We start from the raw sequence: 21,480 nt of genomic DNA, 5'->3' as shown, positions 1-21,480 counted from the left end.
GCATCAAAAGTTGTTCCACTCCTAAGTGAACTGTTTTTTTCTTACTAAATAAAGTGAACGGTAACTTGTGGGCATTATTCTCTGAGCACCTATATTCCACTCGCGGGGAGTGTTGACGGTTAAGAGTAAACAAACACGCGGCCCCGGTTCTCAGGAAGCACACTATTTACCGGGGAAACATGAGGCGCCGCTGTGGACCTGCCTCTCTCCGGACCCCAAGCGTCCAGCGGTAAGGTGCCCAGCGGTAAGGTGCCCACCTTTACGTGGCAGCGTGAGCATTATTCCACAACTATGCACGCAGCTCCCACCATGCGCAGGTCCTGGGTCAGACCCCAGGGATGAGACAGTGAGCGAGGCCACCAGCCCCTGCTCTGGGGAGCTGACACCCAGCAGGGTGGGACCAACCATAGCTACACGCGTCCCTTCTGACGGTGAGAAGAGCGATGTGATGGCGTGACGTCAGGGCAGGAATCAGCCCGGGGAAGGGCAGGGCCCCGCTCAGGACAGCGGGTTCAAGGCCCGGCCCCGGCACTGGCCGAGACTCCTCGCACAAACCCGGTTTCCCATCTGCTGAAGCCAGTCCTGTCCGTCGGCGGTCCGAGCGTCCAGGAAAAAGTGGACACAGCGACCCACGCTGCGGGCGGGGGCGGCCCTGCCCGGAGCCCCCAGCCCGGCTCGACCAGCCGGGATCGAGACCTTCGACCCCGCTCTGGAGGCTGCCCACCCCCGCGCCCCCGGCCCCCCAGGGGGGTCGAGGCCCCCCCGCCTGCCCCCGCGCCCCCCCTCGGTGGCCCCGCCCACCTCGCCCTTCCCCTGCCCCGCGGCCCCCGCGGCCCCCGCCCCGCCCGGCCTGAACCGCTATCCGCCGGCCTGCCGCTCACCGCCGTCAGGTCCGGCAGCCGGTCCCGCATCCCCGCGGGCCGGGCGCCGCGCCCCGCTGCTCAGGCCTGCCCGGCGTCGCTGCCTCAGCCCGCCCGACGCCCAGCTCCGAGCCGCGCCCGCCCGCCGCCTCCCCTCGGACCGGCGCTACCACGGCAACCGCGCCCGCGCGCTCTGCGCATGCTCGGCCCGCGCCGCGCCCAGGCCCACGCAGACTGCGGGAGCCTTCCTGCGGGAACACCGCGACCCAGGGGGCGGGGCTTGGGGAAGGGGCGGGGCCGGCGCGCGGGGGCGGGGCCTGGCGGAGAAGGCGAGGGGTGGGGCGGGGGCTGATAGGGAAGGGGCGGGGCCTTGGGGTGGCTGGGCAGGGACTGCGCCCCGCGGATTGCAGTCTGGACGCCTCTTTGGCAGGTCAGCTGCACGTGCTGTTTGTCCCTTCGTGATTTGCTTTTGTGTTTGTGCTTCCACACTTATTTTATATATTTTTAAATATCGTGGAAAACTTGATGACAAACTTAGGCTATGGAAATGAGCGGGGTGCAGCTTTGTATATATACACACCCTGAACAGGCCTTCCCTTAAGGATCCACACCAGGGTTTTGTGTGAATAAAGTAGAGATAAAGTAATGCACACAATCCTTAAGGGACATAAGTTAAGGAATAGAGCTCGAAAATGGCGTGGCTGGGAATGTGCAGTTTTCATCTTTGATATGTGACACTGGCAGTTCGGACATGCCAAAAGAAGCCATAAAGTGCTTCCGGTACCGGTAAGCGAAAAGGCGAATCCAGTATAATGACGTTATTTAGAGAGAGGGCCCACATTCACATGACTTTTATGACAATATATTGTTACAGTTGTTCATTAATTATTGTTCATCTCTTACTGTGCCTAATTTATAAATTAAACTTTATCATCAGTCTGTATATATAGGAAAAGACATAGTATATATAGGGTTCGGTACTATCTGTGGTTTCAGGAACCCACTGGGGGTCTTGGAACGGATCCCCGCAGATAAGGGGGATGGCTGTACTCCATTGTGGGCAGGGGGTTTTGTCCACCTTGCTAATTATCTCCAGCACCTAGAATGGGGCCCAGCACACATGAGGTATGTAGTAAATATGTGTTGAATGAATGAAAAAGTGACCCTTGCTGAACTTCACATTCTTCGCTTGCAGTAAAGTGGCTCGAGATATTAATGGCTTCCGTTTATGAGGGTTGGTCCTTGTACACTGTGCTCTAATTCACTGAGCCTGTCGGGACCTCTGTAGTTGAGGGGACCTGTGGGTATCACCCCGGAAAACTGAAGCACGAAGCTTTCGAATAGCTTGTTCAGAGCAACATGTCTGGCCAGGAGCAGAGTTTGGACGTGAACCCCAGCAAGCTGCCTGCCTGTTTTAAAATTCTGTGATTCTCGTTTGATTTGTTTGTATTGGACTTAAAGAAATAGTGGGGGGAATTTTAAGACTGCATTTCAATTCAGACCCCTAAAGAATTGAGAATGATTGTTAGCTGAGCACAGGAGTGTTTGTTCTGATGTAAGTTGAAGACGGGCTTAGAATTCACTATGTCTTCTCCCGATCTGGGTACAGGATGTACATTTAAATGAGCATGAAGCTTTTAAGGTATTTGGAAATGCAATAGCCTTGTTTAATTTATCATTATGTTAAGCTTAGAAATAGGCTACCCTTTTAAAGATGAGGCTGAATACACTATCTGGAAATAGCTTTATGAAGTCACATATCAGTCTCCTATTGCCGTAACAAATTACCAGAAACTTAGTGCCTTAAAATAACACAAATTTATTATCTTACAGTGGTGAGGGGTCAGATGTCTCAATGGAGTAAAATCAGCCTTTTCCGGAGCCTCTAGGAGAGAAGCCTTCCCTTTTCAGCTCCTAGAGACGCCCACTTTCCTTGGCTCATGGCCCTTCCTCTGTCTTGAAATCCAGGATGTAGCATTCCCTTGACCCTTCTTTCGTTGTCACATTTACTCTGACCACAGCCAGTTCTCCATTTGGAAGGACTCAGGGGATTAGACTGGACTCACCTGGATCCTCTCTCCATCTCAAGGTCCTACCATTAATCACATCTGCAGTGTCCCTTGGCCATGGAAGGTGGCACAGTCACACGGTGTGGGGTCTAGAGCATGGGCATCTCTGTTCTCTGCATTGGGCGTACCCTTGGCTTATTTTTCAGAGAATTATTTGATGTATTCGTTTGTGTGAACAGACCAGAGACAGGATGAAATCCTTCACCCATCATGACTCGTGACTTTTGTTGTAGCACCGATGTTATCCAAGAGAAAAAAGGCTTGGCATGCTGCGACCAGGTCACTTCCGAGGGGCCACCTTTGGAAACTGCAAGGCTGAAATGGCGCATGGGGATGAAAAGGTGCACATAACCCTGATAATCAGGAAAAGCAAATTCAAACGTGAGTGGACACTGTTTCCCAACTTCCAGGGAAAACAGAAGTAGGAGATACACATCCCTTCCTGAGGGATCTAAAGTACCGTGACAATAAAAGTGCCGGGATGCAAACATATATGTTAGCAATAGTCACCGCCACACTGTTCTAGTGGGAAAAGCTGAAAAACACCCCTGTGTCTATTGGTAGTGGCAGGTTTGAATAACGTCGGGCTCACCAGTATGGTGACTAATGTAAGGCAGAGAGTAATGTGGTGAGACACACAGCCTGTGCTTCCCAGCCCCCATCCGAGTGGGGTTATATGTCCCAGCAGCCCGGAGACGTGCTGTCAGGATCCATACAAGAAAACAGCCCGCACAGACGTAAGCTTGTGCCCCAGTTCTGAATTGTTCTAACAAAACGTACTATGCACATATATTTTATAAACCCTGCCTTAGGAGTTGAATTATGTCCCCAGAAAGATAAGTCAAAACCCTAACCCCCGGTCCCAGCTGTGCAGGCGACCTTATGTGGAAAGAGGATCACTGCAGATGTGATGGAGTTAAGATAAGATGGGGGTCACTAGGATGGGCCCTCTCCCAAAGTGACTGGTGTTCTCTCAGAAGAGGAGACTGGGACACAGACACACACGGGGAGGGCGCCATGCGATGTCAGAAGAAGATGCTGGAGTCCTGTATCTACAAACCAGCGACATGAGCCCCGGGAGAAAAGGCCAGAACAGATTCTCTCTGAGAGCGCGTGGCCCTGCCAGCCCCCTGGCTTTGGAATTCCAGAACTGTGAAAATAAATTTCTGTTCTTTTAAGGAACTCAGTTTATGGTATTTTGTTATGGCTGCCCTGGGAACCCAATACACCCTGTAATTATCTTATAAATAGCACAGTTATGTCACATTGGCGATTACTACTATGTCCTATGAGTCAGGTTGTTAAAAGCAAGCATTTAAAATGTACCTCAATTTTTGAAACCCTGAAACAAATGTGTACTAAAATGTAAAAAATATATACATTTAAGTATATACTGGAATATGACTATTTCAATATTTCATACTTTTAAAATTATATCTGTGTCTACATATCCATACATAAATATAATCTGTATATAAATATAGGTACTATATCTATGTAGATATAGATATTGTATAGATGCTATATCTGTATGTATATATCTGGAGATAAATATAAATATCTAGATATCTAGAGATAGACAGAGATTGAGAGAGAAAGAGAAAAAGCGAGAGAGAGAGATTTAAAGTGCCCCAGGCATGTTTCAAGCTCTGGGAAGTCCTATTATGTCCTGTCCTGTACTTCTGTGTCCTTATGATATTTTCTATCTTCTTTTCTTAGACTACACTCTCCTAAAGTGACAGAGGACACAGAGTGACAGTTTCTTTCACAGAGAGCATTCTGTCCTACCATGGACTGCCAACAATCCGCTTTTAAAGAAGCAGACTTGCTAAAAAGAAGCAATCAGTGTTCTGAATACAAGAGGCCCCTTGCACTCAGTTGACACAGAAGCGTATGAAAATGTGAGCTCCACCTAAGCTCTCTGAGCTCATCTGCCCCAGCCACACACCTCGTCACTGTCCCCGACCGCTCCAGGCAGGTTCCACCCCAGGGCCTTTGCACTGGCCGTTCCTTCTTGCTGGAGTGTGCTCCCCTCAAACACCTGTGCGGCTCTTTCCCTTAACGTCCGCAGGTCTTGGCTCTAATGTCACTATCTTAGGGAAGGTCTGCTATCTCCCCACCTCACTCTTCCTCTCCCTTCCTCTCCCCTTCCTCTGCACTCCCATATCTTTTTCACCTTAGCAATTATCACTATATCATATATTCCATGTACTTATGAAGCCTGTTTCCTGTTTCTTCCTTTTAGAATGAAAGCTCCATGAGCCTAGGAGCTTTGGGTCTGTTTTGTTCTGTACCTCAGTCCCTGGGGAGTGCCTGCTACATAATAGGTGCTCAATAAATATTACTCAAATGGCTAAGGGAGTCTGTACTTTTTATTACCATGCCTTAGGCTCACTAGAGGTTGTAAACACAAATGTTTCAGGGCTCAGGCAGATAAGTGAGTAGAGAAGGCTGTCTGATGACAAGGGGCAAATGGCACCAGGCCTCCTGCCTCAGATTTAGTGGGGGATGGCGGGGCCAGTGGCAAGTGGCAGTGTGTGCCATGTGTGGGGGGCACATTCACTTCCAGTGGTTACTATATAGTGGCTATTGACTTCCAGATAGTTGTGGCCAGGCATGAAATCAGACCCAATGCCTCCCAATCTTGATTTTCAAAGAAGCCAAATATTTGGCTTTTTATGTAAAGTATCCTTATTTCTTGTATCAGCCAGCTGTCACTGCATAACAAATTACATTAGTAGTTAATACTAGAAATGACAGTAAACAGTATTGTCTCAGCGTTTCCATGAACCAGGAATTCAGGAGCCACTTAACAGGATGCTTCTGACTCAGGACTTGGGGCTGCAGCCATGAGAGGCTCGATGGGGGCGGGAAGGTCTGCCCCCAACATGGTCCTGGTCGTGGCTGGCAGCTTCCCACAGGCTCTTCGCAGGGGGCCTCCGCTGGTTCACGTCACATGAACCTGTCCACAGGGCTGCCTGTCCCCAAGTGTGATGACTGGTTTCCCCCAGAGTTGAGTGATCCCACAGAGCTTCCTGAGTCTCAGAAGTCATACTGTCCGTTCTGACATGTTCCCTTGGTTAGAAGTGAGTCATTAAGTCCGGTCCACACTCAAGGGCAGGAGAACGAGGCTCAAGCTTCTGAAGCAGGAAGTGCCAAAGATTTGTGGACTTATTTCAAAACCATCACCTTTTCAAATGCTGGCAACTCGTTCAGATAGAACGTTGTGTTTCCCCCCAGTCTAAGACAAACAACACGTCGGAAGGTTGGGTTGTGTTCATGGGCCATCAGGTGTACCCTCTGCACTATTCAGCCCTTGATGTGAGACAGATTGCATGTCTCTGTGGCGTGACTATATGACAAGTCTCTCCATTTTCCTTTTAAGGAAAATAACTTCTGTGCTAATGCTACGAGGCAGCATGCAATCTGTGCATCGATGTACTGCTGTGTAGAAAACCGAGTATCAGATAAAAATACCTCATTTGATAGGTTACCAATGTGCGTCAGCGGGACAGATGAATGGATCAGATCGTGAACTCCTCGAGAATAGCTTCTGTATTGCTTTGCAAACGCCACAAAGTTGAGGACAACTGCACGAATAGAAAAGCTTGGCCACGTATTTGGTAAATATTTGTTATTTGCTTAATGGTTAGTCTTTAGCATGAGGTCATATTATTAAAATTCTAGTCAGCTTGTATATTTAAGTCACTATCATTATTACTAGACTATAACGCTGCTGTTTCTGGTTACGCTTTCTGTATTCAGATGGGGGTAAGAGTAATTTTCTCAATGATTCAACAAATATTGACTGAGCACCCATCACGTGCCAGGGACGGCGCCAGATCCCATGAATACCATGCCAAACAAGGCACTTTGTTTATTCTAGTGAGGGAAAGAAAGATAAAAAAAAGCAAGCTGGTACATAATTAAGCAAGATATTTTCGGTGAGCAGTAAGTGCTTTGGAGAAAATAAAAACTGGTGCTAAGATTGGGAATGGCTGATGTGACGACACCATGTTAGAAAAGGTGGTCAGGGTGGGTCACCCTGAGGTGACATTTGAGCTGTGACCTGAATTCAGGGTGAGAAGGAGCCTGCCAGCCAAAGATGTGGAGGAAATGCACTTTAGGCAGAGGGACCAGTAAGTGCAAAGGCCCTGAGGCGGGAACAAACTTGGCCAAGGTGAGATTCAGAGAGGCTTGTGTGGCTAGAGCAGAATTACAGGGAGAGAGGGCCGAGATGGAGTGGGAGAGTAGACCCCAGCGAGCTCATGTAGGATGTGGCCAGCCATGGATTTCATGTCTCTAAGTGCGACAGATAGAAAAGCATTGCAGGGTTTAAGAGGGGAGAAGGACGGTCTGATATGTTTTCAGATCATTCTGTGCCTCCAGACATGATGCGGAGAGGGACATAACATTAGTTCTGAGGTGTCCCAACCTATAATCTGAATCTAATCCTGAGGAAGAATCAGAAAATCCAAGTGGAGGGACATCCTACCAAATAACTGGCCTGTGAAACACTCAGCAAAAGTATCAAAGTCATGAAAGACAAAGACCAAGGTGCTGTTCCCAAGTGAAAGAGATTGAAAAGACAGGACGGGTAAAGGTAACATGTAAAAGTAGGACGATCCTGCACCAGACAAAGGACAGGAGTGAGACAACTGACAGTGAAGGTCTGTAGGTTACACGGTCGACTGTAACAACATTCATTTCCTGATTTTAATAAGTGTACGGTGGTTATGTAAGAGACTAGCCTTAGTTTGAAGAAACACACACAAGGGGCATCCTGTTTGCTACTTACTCCCAAACATCTCGGCGGGGAAAATCATACAATATATATGTTAAAAGTCACATATATAATACATACCGAGAGAGAATGATAGACAGTTGGAACATAAGCAATGTCAATATTGGGGGAAAATCGGTGGTAATGGATGCTGAAATCCCTTGTGCTCTCTTTTGCAGCTTTGTCATTCTGCACACATTTCTTTGTGTATTTGGCTGCAGTTTTTTGGACTACAGGTTAAGCATGGTTTACAATCCACGTTGGATGATAGAGACAAGTACCTCTGTGAACTGCAAAGCTATCAACAGTTGGAAGAGCTGGGGTGGTTTTACTGGGAGAAGTCTTGTGTCTGCCAGCTTGAGCGTCTTTTACCATTTTTCACTGTGGGCTTTAAAATAAGCTGTAGAAGTTGTGGGGCTGGGCCTATGGATGGACGTGTATGGAAGTTCCATTTTTTGTTATTGTAAATAATGTTGCAGTGTCTCCTTGTGCGAATGTGGGATTTTAACTCTAGGGCATTTCCCTAGAAATGGAAAACTAGGGACATGAGCTCTGGACACTTAAGTTTTATTAGTTTCTGCTCTCCCAAGAGGCCGAGCCAATTTACACTTCCACCAGCGACATGGAGATCGGCTTGGTGTTTTCCTGAGGGTCCTTCAGAGTTCAGGTGTGTTGTGCCCAATTTGCGTCATTTGGGTTTCCAGGAGACCTGATTGTCCCGTGCTCAGGACTGGGTGGCTACCTCCTCGGTCACTGCGCCAGCAAGAGTCCCCATGGTAGAATCTTTCAGGAACCTGCTACTCCAAAGGGGCTTCTTAGCTACCTGCTCTTGGGGAGCGGGACCAAGACATCGTTGAAAAATTGTGGCTGTCCCTACAAATGCCAAAAACCGGCCTTAGATTTAGGATACGAGGTTGGAGGACTCCATCTGGCCCACACCTTTGCTAAAAGCAACTGGATACTTGTTGAGCTAGTGGTTTGCCTCCTTTTCTACCCGTGATGACCCCACGAGGTGACTGCCTTCTGAGTGCACGGCTTGTGTGGGACTGGACAGCCTCATGTCAAGAGTCTGGAACCCAAATACTCACGGATTGCATCCGTATGTAACTAGGATGAGCTGCCAAGGTTTCATCACCCCGTCTGCAGAAAATGGCCACAAGGCTGCTGACCAATTAGATACCACGTGTGATCAAAAGATACGGTGAATATTTAAATTTAAAAAACTAGGTGCAGTAAGACACACTGCCATTAGTCCCCCTCAACACACTCCCCCCGGCTTCAAACACACGTATCCCATCATTGTCGCCACTTTCTGAAGCAGCTCTGGGAGTCCTCTTTCATGAGTGTCTTTACTTCATCCTCCATCATGACAATGCTCCGTGTCACACATCGATTCTGTACGGCAATTTCTGTCAAACTAAAGCAGTACAGTGTGTCCTCATGCACCTTCCTCACCGGACCTGGCACCGTGAGACTTCTGGCTCTACCACAAAGTCAGAATGATTCAGGACATGGAGGCAGCCACGAGGACACAACCAAAGACACTCGCGAAAGAGGACTCCCAGAGCTGCTTCAGAAAGTGGCCAGAACGATGGGATACGTGTGTTCAAAGCCGGGGCGGTATTTTGAGGGGGATGAATGGCAATGTGTCTTTTACTGTAATAAGTTTTTTTAATTAAAAAATTCACCGTATTTTTTTACCACACCTCATACATTTAGCCCCACCCCAAGGTCCCACGGGCAGGGTGGGGGTGCCCGGGGGCGCGCCCTCCCCTCCCCCCACGCCCAACATGGCGCCAGCCAGGGGCTCCTGTGCCCCTTTGCGCAGCTGGACCACGGGCTTTGTGTGGGCCGCTCTCCCGCGTTTCCCGCCCATGGGGCCCGGCCTTGTCCCAGCGCCGTGACCCAGGCGGCACCAGGACGCGCCTCCTCACCCTCAGCGCCTGCGCGCGGGAACCCGCCCCCCGGGTAGGCGCGCGTGCGCGCTCCCGCCCCGCCCGCCGCGCAGCCAGCCGCTTCCTGCGCGCGAGGCCAACGGGTGTGGCCGCCAGGGCGAGCGCTGTACGTGCGCGCGCGCAGGGCCACGTGGGAGCGGCGCGGTGCCGTTGCCCCGCCTTCCCTCGGCGCGCGCCGGCGTCGGCTGCGTCTCCGGGCATTTGAATTGCGCTTCCGCCATCTTTCTGGTTCTCAGACGGGCCCGGAGACGTTTCTGGAAGGTAGGGTCGGCGGCGGGGCCGGGCCGGAGGCCAGGGCTGGGGCGGCGGGCCGGGCGTCCTGGCGGCGGGCGTGAGGAGGCCGTTGCGCCGGCTCCCGGCGGCGGGCGGGAGCTCTCGTTCCTCCGGGTCGCGGAGGCCGCGGACCGGCGCCGGGATCTCAGCACGGTGGGCCCGGGAGGGAGGCCCGGGCGGCGGGGAGGCCCGGGGCCGACGGGGCGGGAGCGGCGGGAGGCCCGGCCGGGCCGCGGCGCCCGAGCAGGCGCTCTCCGCGCCGGCCTCTCGCCGAGCGGCCTCCCCTCCGGCGGGCGCGCGGCCAGGCCCCGGCGCTGAATGAGCGGGGCGGGGAAAGCCGCCGCCATTGCGCGCCCTGGCGGCCCCGCCGCCGCCCTGCCCGCGTGCGAACGTGTGTGAGCGAGCGAGGGCGTGATGGGGGCTCCGGGACGCGGCCGGCCCGGAAGGCGGCCTTTGTGGGCCGGCACGTGCGGCCGCCCGCCATGTGCTCCCCGGCCCGCCCGCCCGCCCGCGCAGGCCTGATTCCTTTCTCTTTGCAGTGACATCACGATGGCCGCCCAAGGAGAACCCCAAGTTCAGTTCAAAGTATGTGATTCTCGTGCGTGGCGCCACCGGCAGCCAACGCGAGGGGTCCGGAGGGAAGGTGGCCTTGGTGACGCGGGGGGCGGCTCCGGTCGACACGGCCGTTGTTAACGGGGTTCCCTTTATGACCGCAGAAGGGTGCTGCCTGCCTGCTTTGTCAGCAGCCAGCGTGCTCACACTGCGGTGGTGCCCTTACTGCCCCCCAAAACGAGCTGCGCTGTGTTGGCCCCATTTTACAGAGAAGGAAACAAAGTTTGATTGCCGCTAGTCATTCATTAAATGGACCGGGATCGCCTAATTAAGACCTTTTGTTTTAACTATACTTAAGGGTTATATATAAGATTGTTATTATTCGAGTGAAATGGGTGGTCAGGAAATCTTAACAGCTACGTAATTCTGGGGATCCTGATGTGTTAAATGTTTGGGGGGCTTATCTCAAAAATGTGTTTTCCGGCAGCTTGTATTGGTTGGTGATGGTGGTACTGGAAAAACTACATTTGTGAAACGTCACCTGACTGGTGAATTTGAGAAGAAGTATGTAGGTATGTGGGGGGAAAACCATTTGTGAAACTGTGTGTGAAATGGGTGAGTTCCTTGACTAACTTGAAGTGCTTATGTTTCAGCTACCTTGGGTGTTGAGGTCCATCCCCTCGTGTTCCATACCAACAGAGGACCTATTAAGTTCAACGTGTGGGACACAGCTGGTCAGGAGAAATTTGGCGGACTGAGAGATGGCTATTACATCCAAGGTAGGTAATGAACAGTTTCTGAGAGGCGTGTAGTTTAGTCTCCTGGGTGATTCACTGGTAGTCAGATCTAGTCCAGTAAACACAAGTTGGATATTGACTATGCAGGGAATTACGGGATTCCCATTGATGAAAAGACGTGCTGCCTCCAGAGAATTGGCTGTCATTTGAAGGGGGAAATTTCTTGAAAGTTTCTTGTGTCATTAGATTGCATCCTGTGTTGTGTTCGGCAATTTTGAGGGGATAAAACTGACTTAGATTGAGGCTCATAATTTAAAAATAACAGACAAGCTATTGCTGAAGCTTCAGCATTTGAAAACTTAGTTTGGGTATATATTTTGATGGTTACCAATGATTATATCTTGTCTATTCCATTAAAAAGATAGTAAACAGTTTAACCAGATACGGGATCAGAGGAGCTGGTTTCTCCATCCTACAAATGCTGTATAACACCTGCTCGTTTCTTTTAATTGTACTAACTTTTGCAAAAAAATTTTTAAATGCTTAAAAATTGCTAAGGAAGTAAGTGTTCGTTGCTGTACTAAACAAAAAAGAATAAAGAAAAGACTCATTTCCTGTAATCTCGCACTCTTGATGACAAAATGCTAGGAATCCTTCCATGCCTTTAGCTTTCCTTGAGTATGTACAAAGACAAGGCTCTCTCCCCAATTCTTTAGATGAAAATTATACTGTACTGTCAGGCTTGTCCTCTTATGTACCGTAGCTATCCGTACAACTCAATATATACAGACTTATAGGACTTCTTAAGAAATAAAGGTATAAAATGTCCCAAGTGTATTTGGCCATTGGAGGGCCTTTTAAAGAATAGATTCCTAGACCCTCATTATAGGGGAGGGCAGTTCTGGAATGCTGCTTTATCATTAATCTATTTGGGTACCTTTTCGGGATGAGGCAGAATTAATGATGAAATACTGCAGGGAGAGAGATTTGATAGGATAAGCTGGTCTTTCATGCTCTCGTGTAAAACAAACGACTTTTAAACGATACTGTATATCACAATGACGTGCAGCATCTTGAATTGGAGACCTTGAAATGTATGGAGACATGCAGATGACCTAGAGTCTAGCCTGAGACGACGAGTCCGAATCCCTAGTTTTAGCATTTCTCATCCACGTTGTAAATTCCTAGGTATGTACTAACGACTGACTCCATCTTTCAGCCCAGTGTGCCATTATAATGTTTGATGTAACTTCGAGAGTTACTTACAAGAATGTGCCTAACTGGCATAGAGATCTGGTACGAGTATGTGAAAACATCCCCATCGTGCTGTGTGGCAACAAAGTGGATATTAAGGACAGGAAAGTGAAGGCAAAATCAATTGTCTTCCACCGAAAGAAGAATCTTCAGGTTGGTTTCTTAAAACTTACTGAATCACGGCCCTTTGATAAAAAGTACAGTGTGGATTCATTAAAGTGATTCGTGAACGTCTTTGATGTATGGGTTGAAAGAACATTCCTTTCAGCTTGAAACGTTCCCCAGGAATAAGCATGGATTTTTAAAAATTAATGTTCTCTTTTAAACAGTACTATGACATCTCTGCCAAAAGTAATTACAACTTTGAAAAGCCCTTCCTCTGGCTTGCTCGAAAACTCATCGGAGACCCTAACTTGGAGTTTGTTGCCATGCCTGCCCTTGCCCCACCAGAGGTTGTCATGGATCCCGCCTTGGCAGCACAGTACGAGCATGACCTAGAGGTACGAGGTCGGGTTGGGTTCCTGTTCCTGGAGTGGCGTGTTCCCAACAGCCCTGTCGGGAGTGTCACCATCTCTCTCTCTCTCTCTCTCTCTCTCTCTCTAGGTTGCTCAGACAACTGCTCTCCCGGATGAGGATGATGACCTGTGAAAGTGAAGCTGGGGCCCAGCGTCAGAAGTCTAGTTTTATAGGCAACTGTCCTGTGATGTCAGTGGTGCAGCGTGTTTGCCACTTTATTACATAGCTAAGCAGAACATGTGCTTAATCTTTGGGATGCTGAAGGAGATGGATGGGCTTCGGAGTGAGTGTGGCAGTTAAAAATACCTTCCTTTTTTGGACCTGCATATTTAGCTGTTTTGGAACGCAGTTGGTTACTTATTGAGTTTCAAATATAAGACTGCTACAGTCACATCACAATATTCAGTGGGGAGATCTTGTTTGTTACTGTCATTCCCATTCCTTTTCGTTTAGAATCAGAATAAAGTTGTATTTCAAATATCTAAGCAAGTGAACTCATCCATTGTTTAATAAGTATTTTAAAAACCACTAATAAGGAAAATTGCTGTTACTATTTAGATTGCCTTTTCTGGTATCACTTAATTTGAAAGGATTAGCTTAAGTTCTTCCTGTGTCTGTTTTTTGTACATTTGAATCATTTCACCCAAATGAAATGACAGGTAAACAGTAGTTTATGTGGTAAGTTGTTAAGAGGTGTACATTGTCGGTGCAGCTAGGCTACGTAACGTCTTCCCCACCAGCCTTCTGGCAAGCTAGTGTCACCTGGCGGGGGGACCGCTTGGTCTAGATGTATGCGACCTGTCAGTAAAAGTGACACGTGCTTTAGACCTCTCAAGTAGGTATTTTAAGAACTACAGTTGCTATCGTTTTATGGCAAAAGTCGCCATGTGTTAATCCAGAGCTTTTAAAGTCGGACGGATAAAACCATACAAATGATAGGAACTTAAAGGATGTCTTATTTGTTAATGAATATAAATTATACATTTGCTTTTTGTATTAATGTTACATGTTTAATGTAAAGTTGATATTCTAAGATGTTCCATATTTACCTGCTGCTTTCAAGTACTCCCAAGCTTTAAATACGCCAAATATTAAGGACTGAAGTTAGACATACCACGGCTTTAATGATTTCTTTTTCTGGATGATTTTTGTGGGCACTGCAAGAACAGACAAAATAACCAGGAATAGTGCTACAACAGAAAAGTAGGTCTTAGAATGCTTCTCAGTAATGTGCAATGGACTGCAAAACTTTTATTAGATTAACCGTTTATCTTTTATATGGTTTCCACATTTAGAAATGAATTGGGTCTGTCTGGCCTGAGTTGGATCTCAGTGACACTATACTGTAGCAATTAGTCTCGAAAATAAGAGCTATTTTGATCATATAAATACTGCTATAGTTCAGTTTACCAAAGTTCTTTAGATGTCCAGTGTTCCTTAAATGATTACTTTCTTACCTAAAAAGGTAGGAAAGGATCACTTACATATATGGAAAAATAGATACAATGGGTAGAATTGAATGAATTTCAAGTAAGATGGAATAAACATCAGTAGATTGGCTTACAGATAGATTTGAATTGCTGTATATGTATGCTGTATTCAGAACCAGATTTTAACAGTTTGAGATGTGAAGTTTCCTCCCATAATCAAGATAATACTTTCCATTCAGGTAATTTGCTATTGAGATGTGAAGTTTCTTCCCATAATCAAGACAATACCTTCCATTCTGATAATTTACTATATGGGGTACGTGTTTGTAATCGTGTGTGGAATGCAAGAATGACAGATCCCGAATCTTAAATGTAACAGTTAAATTTTGGAAGCTGCTTGTTGAATACATGATGGGAGAATTTATAATGTTGCTGCAAAATACATTGCTTTTCTTTTGCTCGGATTTTCTGAATCTAGTATTTGCTCTGCGAAATGCTGAATAGCACAGGTTAGCAATACCTTGGGGAATAAATTTCTCTCCAGTTCATACAAATGGGGAAATTTTCTCCCCAACTTTTTGAAATCTGGTATCTAATGGGGGGAGCCTTGAATTGAAAGCCTTGTATATATGGTTTGGATGCTTCAAACTAATAACATTAGAGCAAGTCAGTTACAAATAAGTATAATCTGGTTTCTCTGCATGGTAGCTAGGAAGGTTCCTCCTGTTTGAGTTTCAGGAAGTTGGATAATAAAGAACTGAAGCACTGGTAAGATTTAGTAAGGGTCAAGTGTCTGTGAAACGCAGTTTCATGGTGTGCACTGGCCATTTTCTCAAAATCCCCTATAGAATGTGTTCTCCATTCTCTCCATCTCCAAATTCTAAGTGAAGGGGAGAGATTTCCAAAAACGCATCAAGCTTCTACAAGGACCAATTTCCTGGCTGGACCCGTGTACCTGCAGTAAGTCACGTAGGGAGACTTTGGGTTGATGGGTGAAACACCCGATTGTCTCAGGATGTAACACGTTCGAGTGTGTGGGCTGGTGGTCCAATGGGTTAGACTTGCTCGTGCATGTGGGACAAATGGCTTGTGTTGCTAATACCTTCAGCCACGTTGGGGTGGCAGGTACCCTGCCTGCTGGACTGAAGTCGGCATTGCCCTAGGCTCCCCGCACCTTCTGACCTTCAAACCTGAAGCCCTGTAGGGAGGTAAGCGGTACCCAGCCCGTGGAAACCTTGCTATTCTGACCTCAGGGGCTTCGTCATTGAGGACACGGATGTGATCACGTCCTGCTCCACTGCCCCCCGGGCTTTGCACGTACAGGCAGCCCTTCCTCACCTGGCCTCCCCTGCCTGCAGCCTGGCGTTTCTTTTCGGAACGCTCTCTTCCCTCTTGAAGTAAATCCTAACAGTGAAGTGCTTCGGCACATTTCGATCTCAGGCTGGTCTTTAAATGAGTCATGTCCCTACGTGAGCATACCCCTGAATCCCCTCAGCCCTCCCCAGTTAGGAGGGGAACTGCCTTCGTCTCCCCTACTGAGCTCATCACCCTGAGGGCAGGGACCCTGGGACTGGCTCGTTCATGTTCCCCGTATTGACTAAATTTTCTATGGGAACTTGAAGGGAATGTGGTCCTTAGGGGAGGGACGGATGGGATAAAGTGGGAGGGGCAGGTGGAATTAGGTACCACTCCAGTGTGGTCATTCAGAGTAGTTCCCTTCTGGAGTTCGTAGTTTGCACTTAGCCATTTATTCCAGCTTGTTTTCTTGGGAGGAGTAGGGAAGGTGGACAATCAGGATTCCGAGTTAAAATGGTGCTGTTGGGAGATACGGGTCTCTGACACCTATGGCTGAGCCCCTGGGAGTGGAAATGGAACCTTGAATTTAATTGGTTTTCAGTTCCCTGCCTTGAAGAAGCAAAAGACTATTCCAGATAAGAGTCATTTCATGATGTGGCCACTTCATTCCACAGACCCTGAGCTGCGTGCCCAGGGAGGTGACAGGCAGTTGCTTTGCCTGGCAGGCTCATCCTGGGAGATGGGCAGTCGGGTAATGGACCCAGTGTGATGACCGCGTAAGTGCCAAGACGGAAACTAGACGAGGCTTTAAAGCTGGACAGGAACTGCATCTGGGGAGAGGCCTGGGAAAGGCGGCCGTGATCTGAAGGTGCTAGGAGGGGTTGCCACAAAGGGACAAACGGGGCAGAGACCCTGGGGTGGGAATGGCTGGAGAGCAGAAGTGGAGGCTCAGCTCAGGCAGGGTTTCTCAAGGCCCATTTACAGGTTTGATACTCGGCACAGTGGGGGCATGGGAGGGTCAGAGGGTCCCCAGGGAGCCTGACATTCGGGCCTGGCCCCATGCAAGTCCGTTCTCCATGCTGCAGTGCTCCAGAAAAGGGAGGGGACACCATGGCTAAATCAAAACCTCTGCATCCAACAAACGTCTCAGCCCAAACTGCTGAATGGACATCCACGGTACGCACAGGTACCATCTCTCTCAAAACCACCAACTCATTACCCATCTTCACCGAGGTGTAATTGACAAGTCGGAGTCGTGCTTCCCGCGTGTGGTGGTGGTTTGGCACACGTGGAATGATTGCCACAACCAGCGATCCGTGTCCATCACCTCAGTTACTGCTGTGTGTGCAGCAATGATGATGACTCAGCAAGTTTAAGTATAAAAGTGTACAGTAGGCCCACGTGTCAGGTTACTTACCTGCGGCTAGTCGGCAGGGCTCAGTGACCCTCATGGAGTCAATAGTAGCCTGTGTCACAGTATTAGTCACTTAGGTCACGGAGACATTGTGTCACCACAGGAAGAAGTGGGGACAGTAAGGTACTTGGGGACACCACATTCCCATAACATTACAGTGCCTGGTTATGGTGGTTTTGTTCTCGTTATTGTTAATCTCTTCCTGTGCCTAATTTATAAGTTAAACTTCATCATAGGTGTGTATTATAGGGACAGAGTCTATCCAGGGTTAGGTGCTATCGGGTCACCGACATCCAGTGTGTATGGGTCTTGGGACGTCCCCCTGACGGTGGGGGACCTACTGCAGCCTATTGACTAGTCACCAGGCTCACATCCGCCCTCCCAAACTCACTCGTTCTGCATCCCTGAGACCTGGGCCTCGACCAAGCTCCCCAGCCCCTGGCAGCCAGCATTCTCTGCTGCTGTGGCCTCAACTTTTAGATTCCACATACAATTGCCAGAGTGTTTGTCTTTTCTGTGTCTGGCTCATTTCCCTTAGCATAATGTCCTCAGGTTACATCCAGGTTGTAAGTGACAGGCTTTCTTTTTTTAAGGCTGAGGGACATTCTGTCGTGTCCACATCCCACATTTTCCATATTTGTCCATTCGTCCGTCCGTGGACACAGGTTGGTTCTACATCTTGGCTATTGTAAAGGTGTTTGCCACTTTGGTGAGGGTGAAAAGTGAAGGAATTTCCCAAGTAGCAGAGACAGCTGCGCTGTGTGTAAAGTTCCCGACACGAATCAACACCAATTGGTTTACTGACAAAACCATCAGGCGGGGTGGTTATGTGGCCCATCCTCTGGGCATGAAATTCAGGAACCAGGTTTTTAGGAAGAATACTCCAGACACGGAAGCCGGCCGGCAGGTGGGTTGCTGGGACACGGGGGGTGGGTAACATTTGCTGTTTGCTTTTATTCCCCAACATATTTGACCATTCTAACCTCCAAAGTGAAAAAAGTTATATATTTTATATACTATTAAAAGTTTATGGATTTGAACAGTTAAAACATACAGTCACCACAGTTTCCTGCCATTCAGAGGTTAACTCCTGGTGACACTGTCATACAACCTCCCCAATGTTCTCCCAAAACGAGAGACCATTTCTCACTTTTCACTGGGCTTTTCTGAGTCAGTTTTGCACTTTGAGTAATTACGCAGGAATCCTCAGCATGGACGGGCCATCCTGTCATCTGCCATTCTTTCATTGTGTCAGGTTGAGTTTCTCTGTTCTGCTCGTCGCTCAGCGTTCAGAATGGGTTTAGCTCTTCAGGGGGGCATTTGTTTCCATACGTGCAGGACTGCCTCATTCTTTGACCCACTTGGTGGAAAACCAAAATTATTATTTTTTTAAATCTCTGTGTGTGTGTGTGTGGTATCTTCCACTTTCTAGCCCCAGCCTCTGACATGGTACAAGATGCAAAGGTCTAGTATGTGCTGAATTAAACTCGTTTTATGAAGTAGATTGCTTGGCGCTCTTTATTCCACGAATTCGTATTTTGTGTTTTCAGAGACAAAGGGGGTTTCAAGCATTTGTGTTGTGTTATGCTCCCATTTGGAGCTCAGGAAATAGTGACTGGGGTGTTGTGAGTGGATTTATAGGGAGGAGAGCGGGAGAGAAGGAAACTCCTCTGAGGAAAGGATCCTGAGAGCTTAAACTGCAAAAAAACAAACACAAAACCCAAAACGAAAAGCGCCAGGCGGCCTGGCCAAAGGTCTGAATCCTGGGCGTCTACGTGCTCCCTGGGCTGGTGCCCCATCAGCCCCTGCCCACGTACGGTGCTTCCTCAGCTTTCCGGCCAGTCGTACCTGCCAGCTACCGAGCCGCTCAGGGCTGCCTGCTCTGGGTGGCCGTTTCCTTCCTGACCCCAGCAGAAGAGCCTGCAGAAGGACGAGGGGGGTCGGTCCTGGGAGTCTCGTCCCCTGAGCGCTTGGCATCTCACTGCCTGTAGTTGGGGGCTGCAAGGGCCGGGCAGGGGCAGGGTTGGGTTTCTGAGGAGGACGCGTGGTTTGCCGTCCAGCCATGGCCCTGTCCGCGTGTGGAAGGTGCGCCTCTGAGTGCATTCCGGGGGGTCAGCTCTCTCCTCTGATAAGGACCCCACGTCCAGCTGACTGTGGCCACAGCCTTGTGACCGGCGTTAACCTTGATCACCCCCCTACAGGCTCCGCCTGCTCACCAGTCGCACTGAGCATTAGGGCACCGACATGCAGTCCACATACTCAGCCACGTGTGCCTGTGAGCTGCAGGCGCTTGGCTCCTGGAGAACTTTCTGGAAGCCGCAGCAGCCTCCTGAATGAGCAGGACGCTCCCGCTCCAGGCTGCAGCTCTCACTGGCCAGCTGTCTGGTCCCAGGGAAGAGCGCACTGACTGCCTGGGATTCTGCTTCTGAGGCCAGGCTGCCCTGCTGCCTCCCCCTTTCCTTTCCCTACAGAGAAGCTTCTAGGCATCCGTGGTCTGTCCCTGCCTGCAGGCGGCTTTGGTTGTTTTTGAGATGCTGTTGTTTTTTGTTGTTGTTTTTGCCTCCGTAGTTCCTGTCTGTTTTTATAGGCAGAGACGGAGTAACAATTATGCACCACTGCCAACAACATCATCCCAAGTCCCACCTGTGAAATATTATTGCCACAAAGTTGTACCTGAATTGCATCAAGCTTTTAAACTTAACTACTGATTTATAGAATATGAGATCGGATGGATATGTTAAGTTACACTAGTCAGATCAAGTCAACAAAATCCAGAATATGGGAAACTCAGCAGCACAACCTCCTTCTAGAAAAAAAAAAAAAAGCGGGAAAGAACAAGGGGTGAATTATAACTCAAAAGAGACTTAATTTGAATTGGAAGCAATCTGTGGACCTGTTTGCATCTTGATTTTGACAAAATCGCAGAAAACATTAATATACATTTGAGCATCGACGACGTATTTGAGGACAGTAGGAAATACTGTTCATTTTTCAATGTGGTAAGTTTTTTAAAAGGTTATGTGGGTGTGTGTATGAAAACTTCAGTGGTGAAAGACGGATTGGTAAGGGTCCCATGTCAGTCTCCGTGATAGCCTTACCGTCCATCACTGGTGGGTCTGAGACCATCGTGTCATCACGATTTCCCAGTGCTGCCATTCCTCCTGCTTTATTAGTGGTTGACTCTTGTGAAGAGTAACTTCACCAACCAGTTGTTTGCCCTGAAATATGGCCCCCGTGGGGCAGGCAGAATAAGTAGTTGATTGTTTTCCTTTACAACTTTCTGAGTAATGACTGAGGTTCTCGTAAGCTCCAGAAGTGACCAAGGAGGTTTTTCATGTGCCATCATTATGTACTCAAATATGTTATATATTTGGTGTGCTTCAATAGATCACAGCCATTATTCTCTTTTTATGTTCTAATTGTGCGATCTTTGGCCAGTGGGGACCCTATCAAGTTAGCTCCTGTGCCATCCCGTCCACTTCTGCTCTGGACCTAGCGTCAGAAATTTCCAAATCCTGGAGAAATGCCATTACAGAAACCAGACTCTAAATATCTGTTGTTACTCATTTGGCTATTCCTTCTAGTCTTCTGGTTGGCAGAAATAGGAAGTAACAATTTATTTTGTAAAAGGAAAAAAATGATGTTATTGTCAATTAAAAATTAAGAACATACCGTTTTTCTTTGATCATTTACATCTTTTTTTTTATGGTGAAATCTTGGTTTTTAACAGTGTTCATATATAATTACTTAATTGCTTTATTGTACAACATGTCATAGTTCTAGAATAACAACGCCAATATTCCCACTTAGGACAAAAACACTGACAGCAGTTCTTCAACTTTTTTTAAAAAGGGGAGACACAGTTATGGTTCTAAAGCCCAAACCAGGAAACAGGTTGCATTAGCGAGGTCAAGAATTTATTTCTATTCCTTCTCCCTCTGCTGCTCTCTCCCTCTTCAGTGGTAACCAGTTTTATTAGTTTTGGGTTTATCCTTCACTGTTTTCCTTTGGGAAAGAAAAAATGCAAAATTTTATATATTTTGCAAATGTAAGCACATGTGCACGTGTGGCTGTATTTGAGTGTGTGTGATATATGTTAATATTCTCCTTCCTGACACAAAAGTTACGTGTACTCTTGTGAACTGTAAATGGTACATCCTGGGCACACTCTATAGCAACAGAAAACTTTCACGTTCACTGTTACAGCTGCAGGGTATGTGCTAGACGACACTCCAGGATGTATTCAAACAGACCCTCCTGGTGGGCAGGAAGTGACTTGATTTGCAGTCTTCTGAACAAAGTCCCCTGCGGATATGATTTCATAGTGTAGCGCCCAGAGCA

At 48.1% G+C, this 21,480-nt stretch overlaps 2 protein-coding genes and 1 long non-coding RNA gene across 5 annotated transcripts in view; 2 read left to right on the top strand and 1 right to left on the bottom strand.

Annotated features, from left to right (window-relative positions):
* Positions 1-1,013, bottom strand: part of STX2 (syntaxin 2) — a 31,938-nt gene extending 30,925 nt beyond the window's left edge. For both annotated transcript variants that reach the window (XM_033098104.1, XM_033098105.1), the window contains exon 1: positions 882-1,013. In XM_033098104.1, coding sequence (XP_032953995.1) covers positions 882-911 — 30 coding nt within the window. In that variant the 5' untranslated portion in view covers positions 912-1,013. The remainder of the gene's footprint in view (positions 1-881) is intronic.
* A 227-nt stretch (positions 1,014-1,240) lies between these two features.
* Positions 1,241-5,049, top strand: LOC117017743 (uncharacterized). 2 transcript variants are annotated; one of them, XR_004422116.1, is made up of 3 exons: positions 1,241-1,290; positions 3,163-3,310; positions 4,649-5,049. It is a non-coding gene; the product is annotated as an uncharacterized LOC117017743 (long non-coding RNA). The 2 variants fall into 2 exon arrangements; XR_004422117.1 differs by lacking the exon at positions 4,649-5,049 and adding an exon at positions 3,907-4,012.
* Positions 5,050-9,803: 4,754 nt separating this feature from the next.
* Positions 9,804-13,484, top strand: RAN (RAN, member RAS oncogene family). Its single transcript, XM_033098410.1, has 7 exons — positions 9,804-9,928; positions 10,480-10,525; positions 10,980-11,064; positions 11,146-11,271; positions 12,449-12,636; positions 12,813-12,983; positions 13,087-13,484. The coding sequence occupies exons 2-7, from the start codon at positions 10,490-10,492 to the stop codon at positions 13,129-13,131; spliced, it is 651 nt and encodes a 216-aa protein (XP_032954301.1). The 5' UTR covers positions 9,804-9,928; positions 10,480-10,489; the 3' UTR covers positions 13,132-13,484.
* Positions 13,485-21,480: the final 7,996 nt, after the last annotated feature.

Source organism: Rhinolophus ferrumequinum, chromosome 25 (genome assembly GCF_004115265.2).
Source record: "Rhinolophus ferrumequinum isolate MPI-CBG mRhiFer1 chromosome 25, mRhiFer1_v1.p, whole genome shotgun sequence".
Taxonomy (NCBI): Eukaryota; Metazoa; Chordata; class Mammalia; order Chiroptera; family Rhinolophidae; genus Rhinolophus; species Rhinolophus ferrumequinum.
The sequence above is the reverse complement of the archived record's forward strand: the minus strand, read 5'-3'. Positions and strand labels throughout refer to the sequence as shown.

What these genes read in the sequence shown, in the direction of transcription:
- RAN (XM_033098410.1), top strand. Translation starts at nt 10,490, where the DNA reads ATGGCCGCCCAAGGAGAACCCCAAGTTCAGTTCAAA. An exon ending in AACCCCAAGTTCAGTTCAAA is followed by an intron (nt 10,526 to 10,979) that starts GTATGTGATTCT and finishes GTTTTCCGGCAG; the next exon opens with CTTGTATTGGTTGGTGATGG. An exon ending in ATTTGAGAAGAAGTATGTAG is followed by an intron (nt 11,065 to 11,145) that starts GTATGTGGGGGG and finishes CTTATGTTTCAG; the next exon opens with CTACCTTGGGTGTTGAGGTC.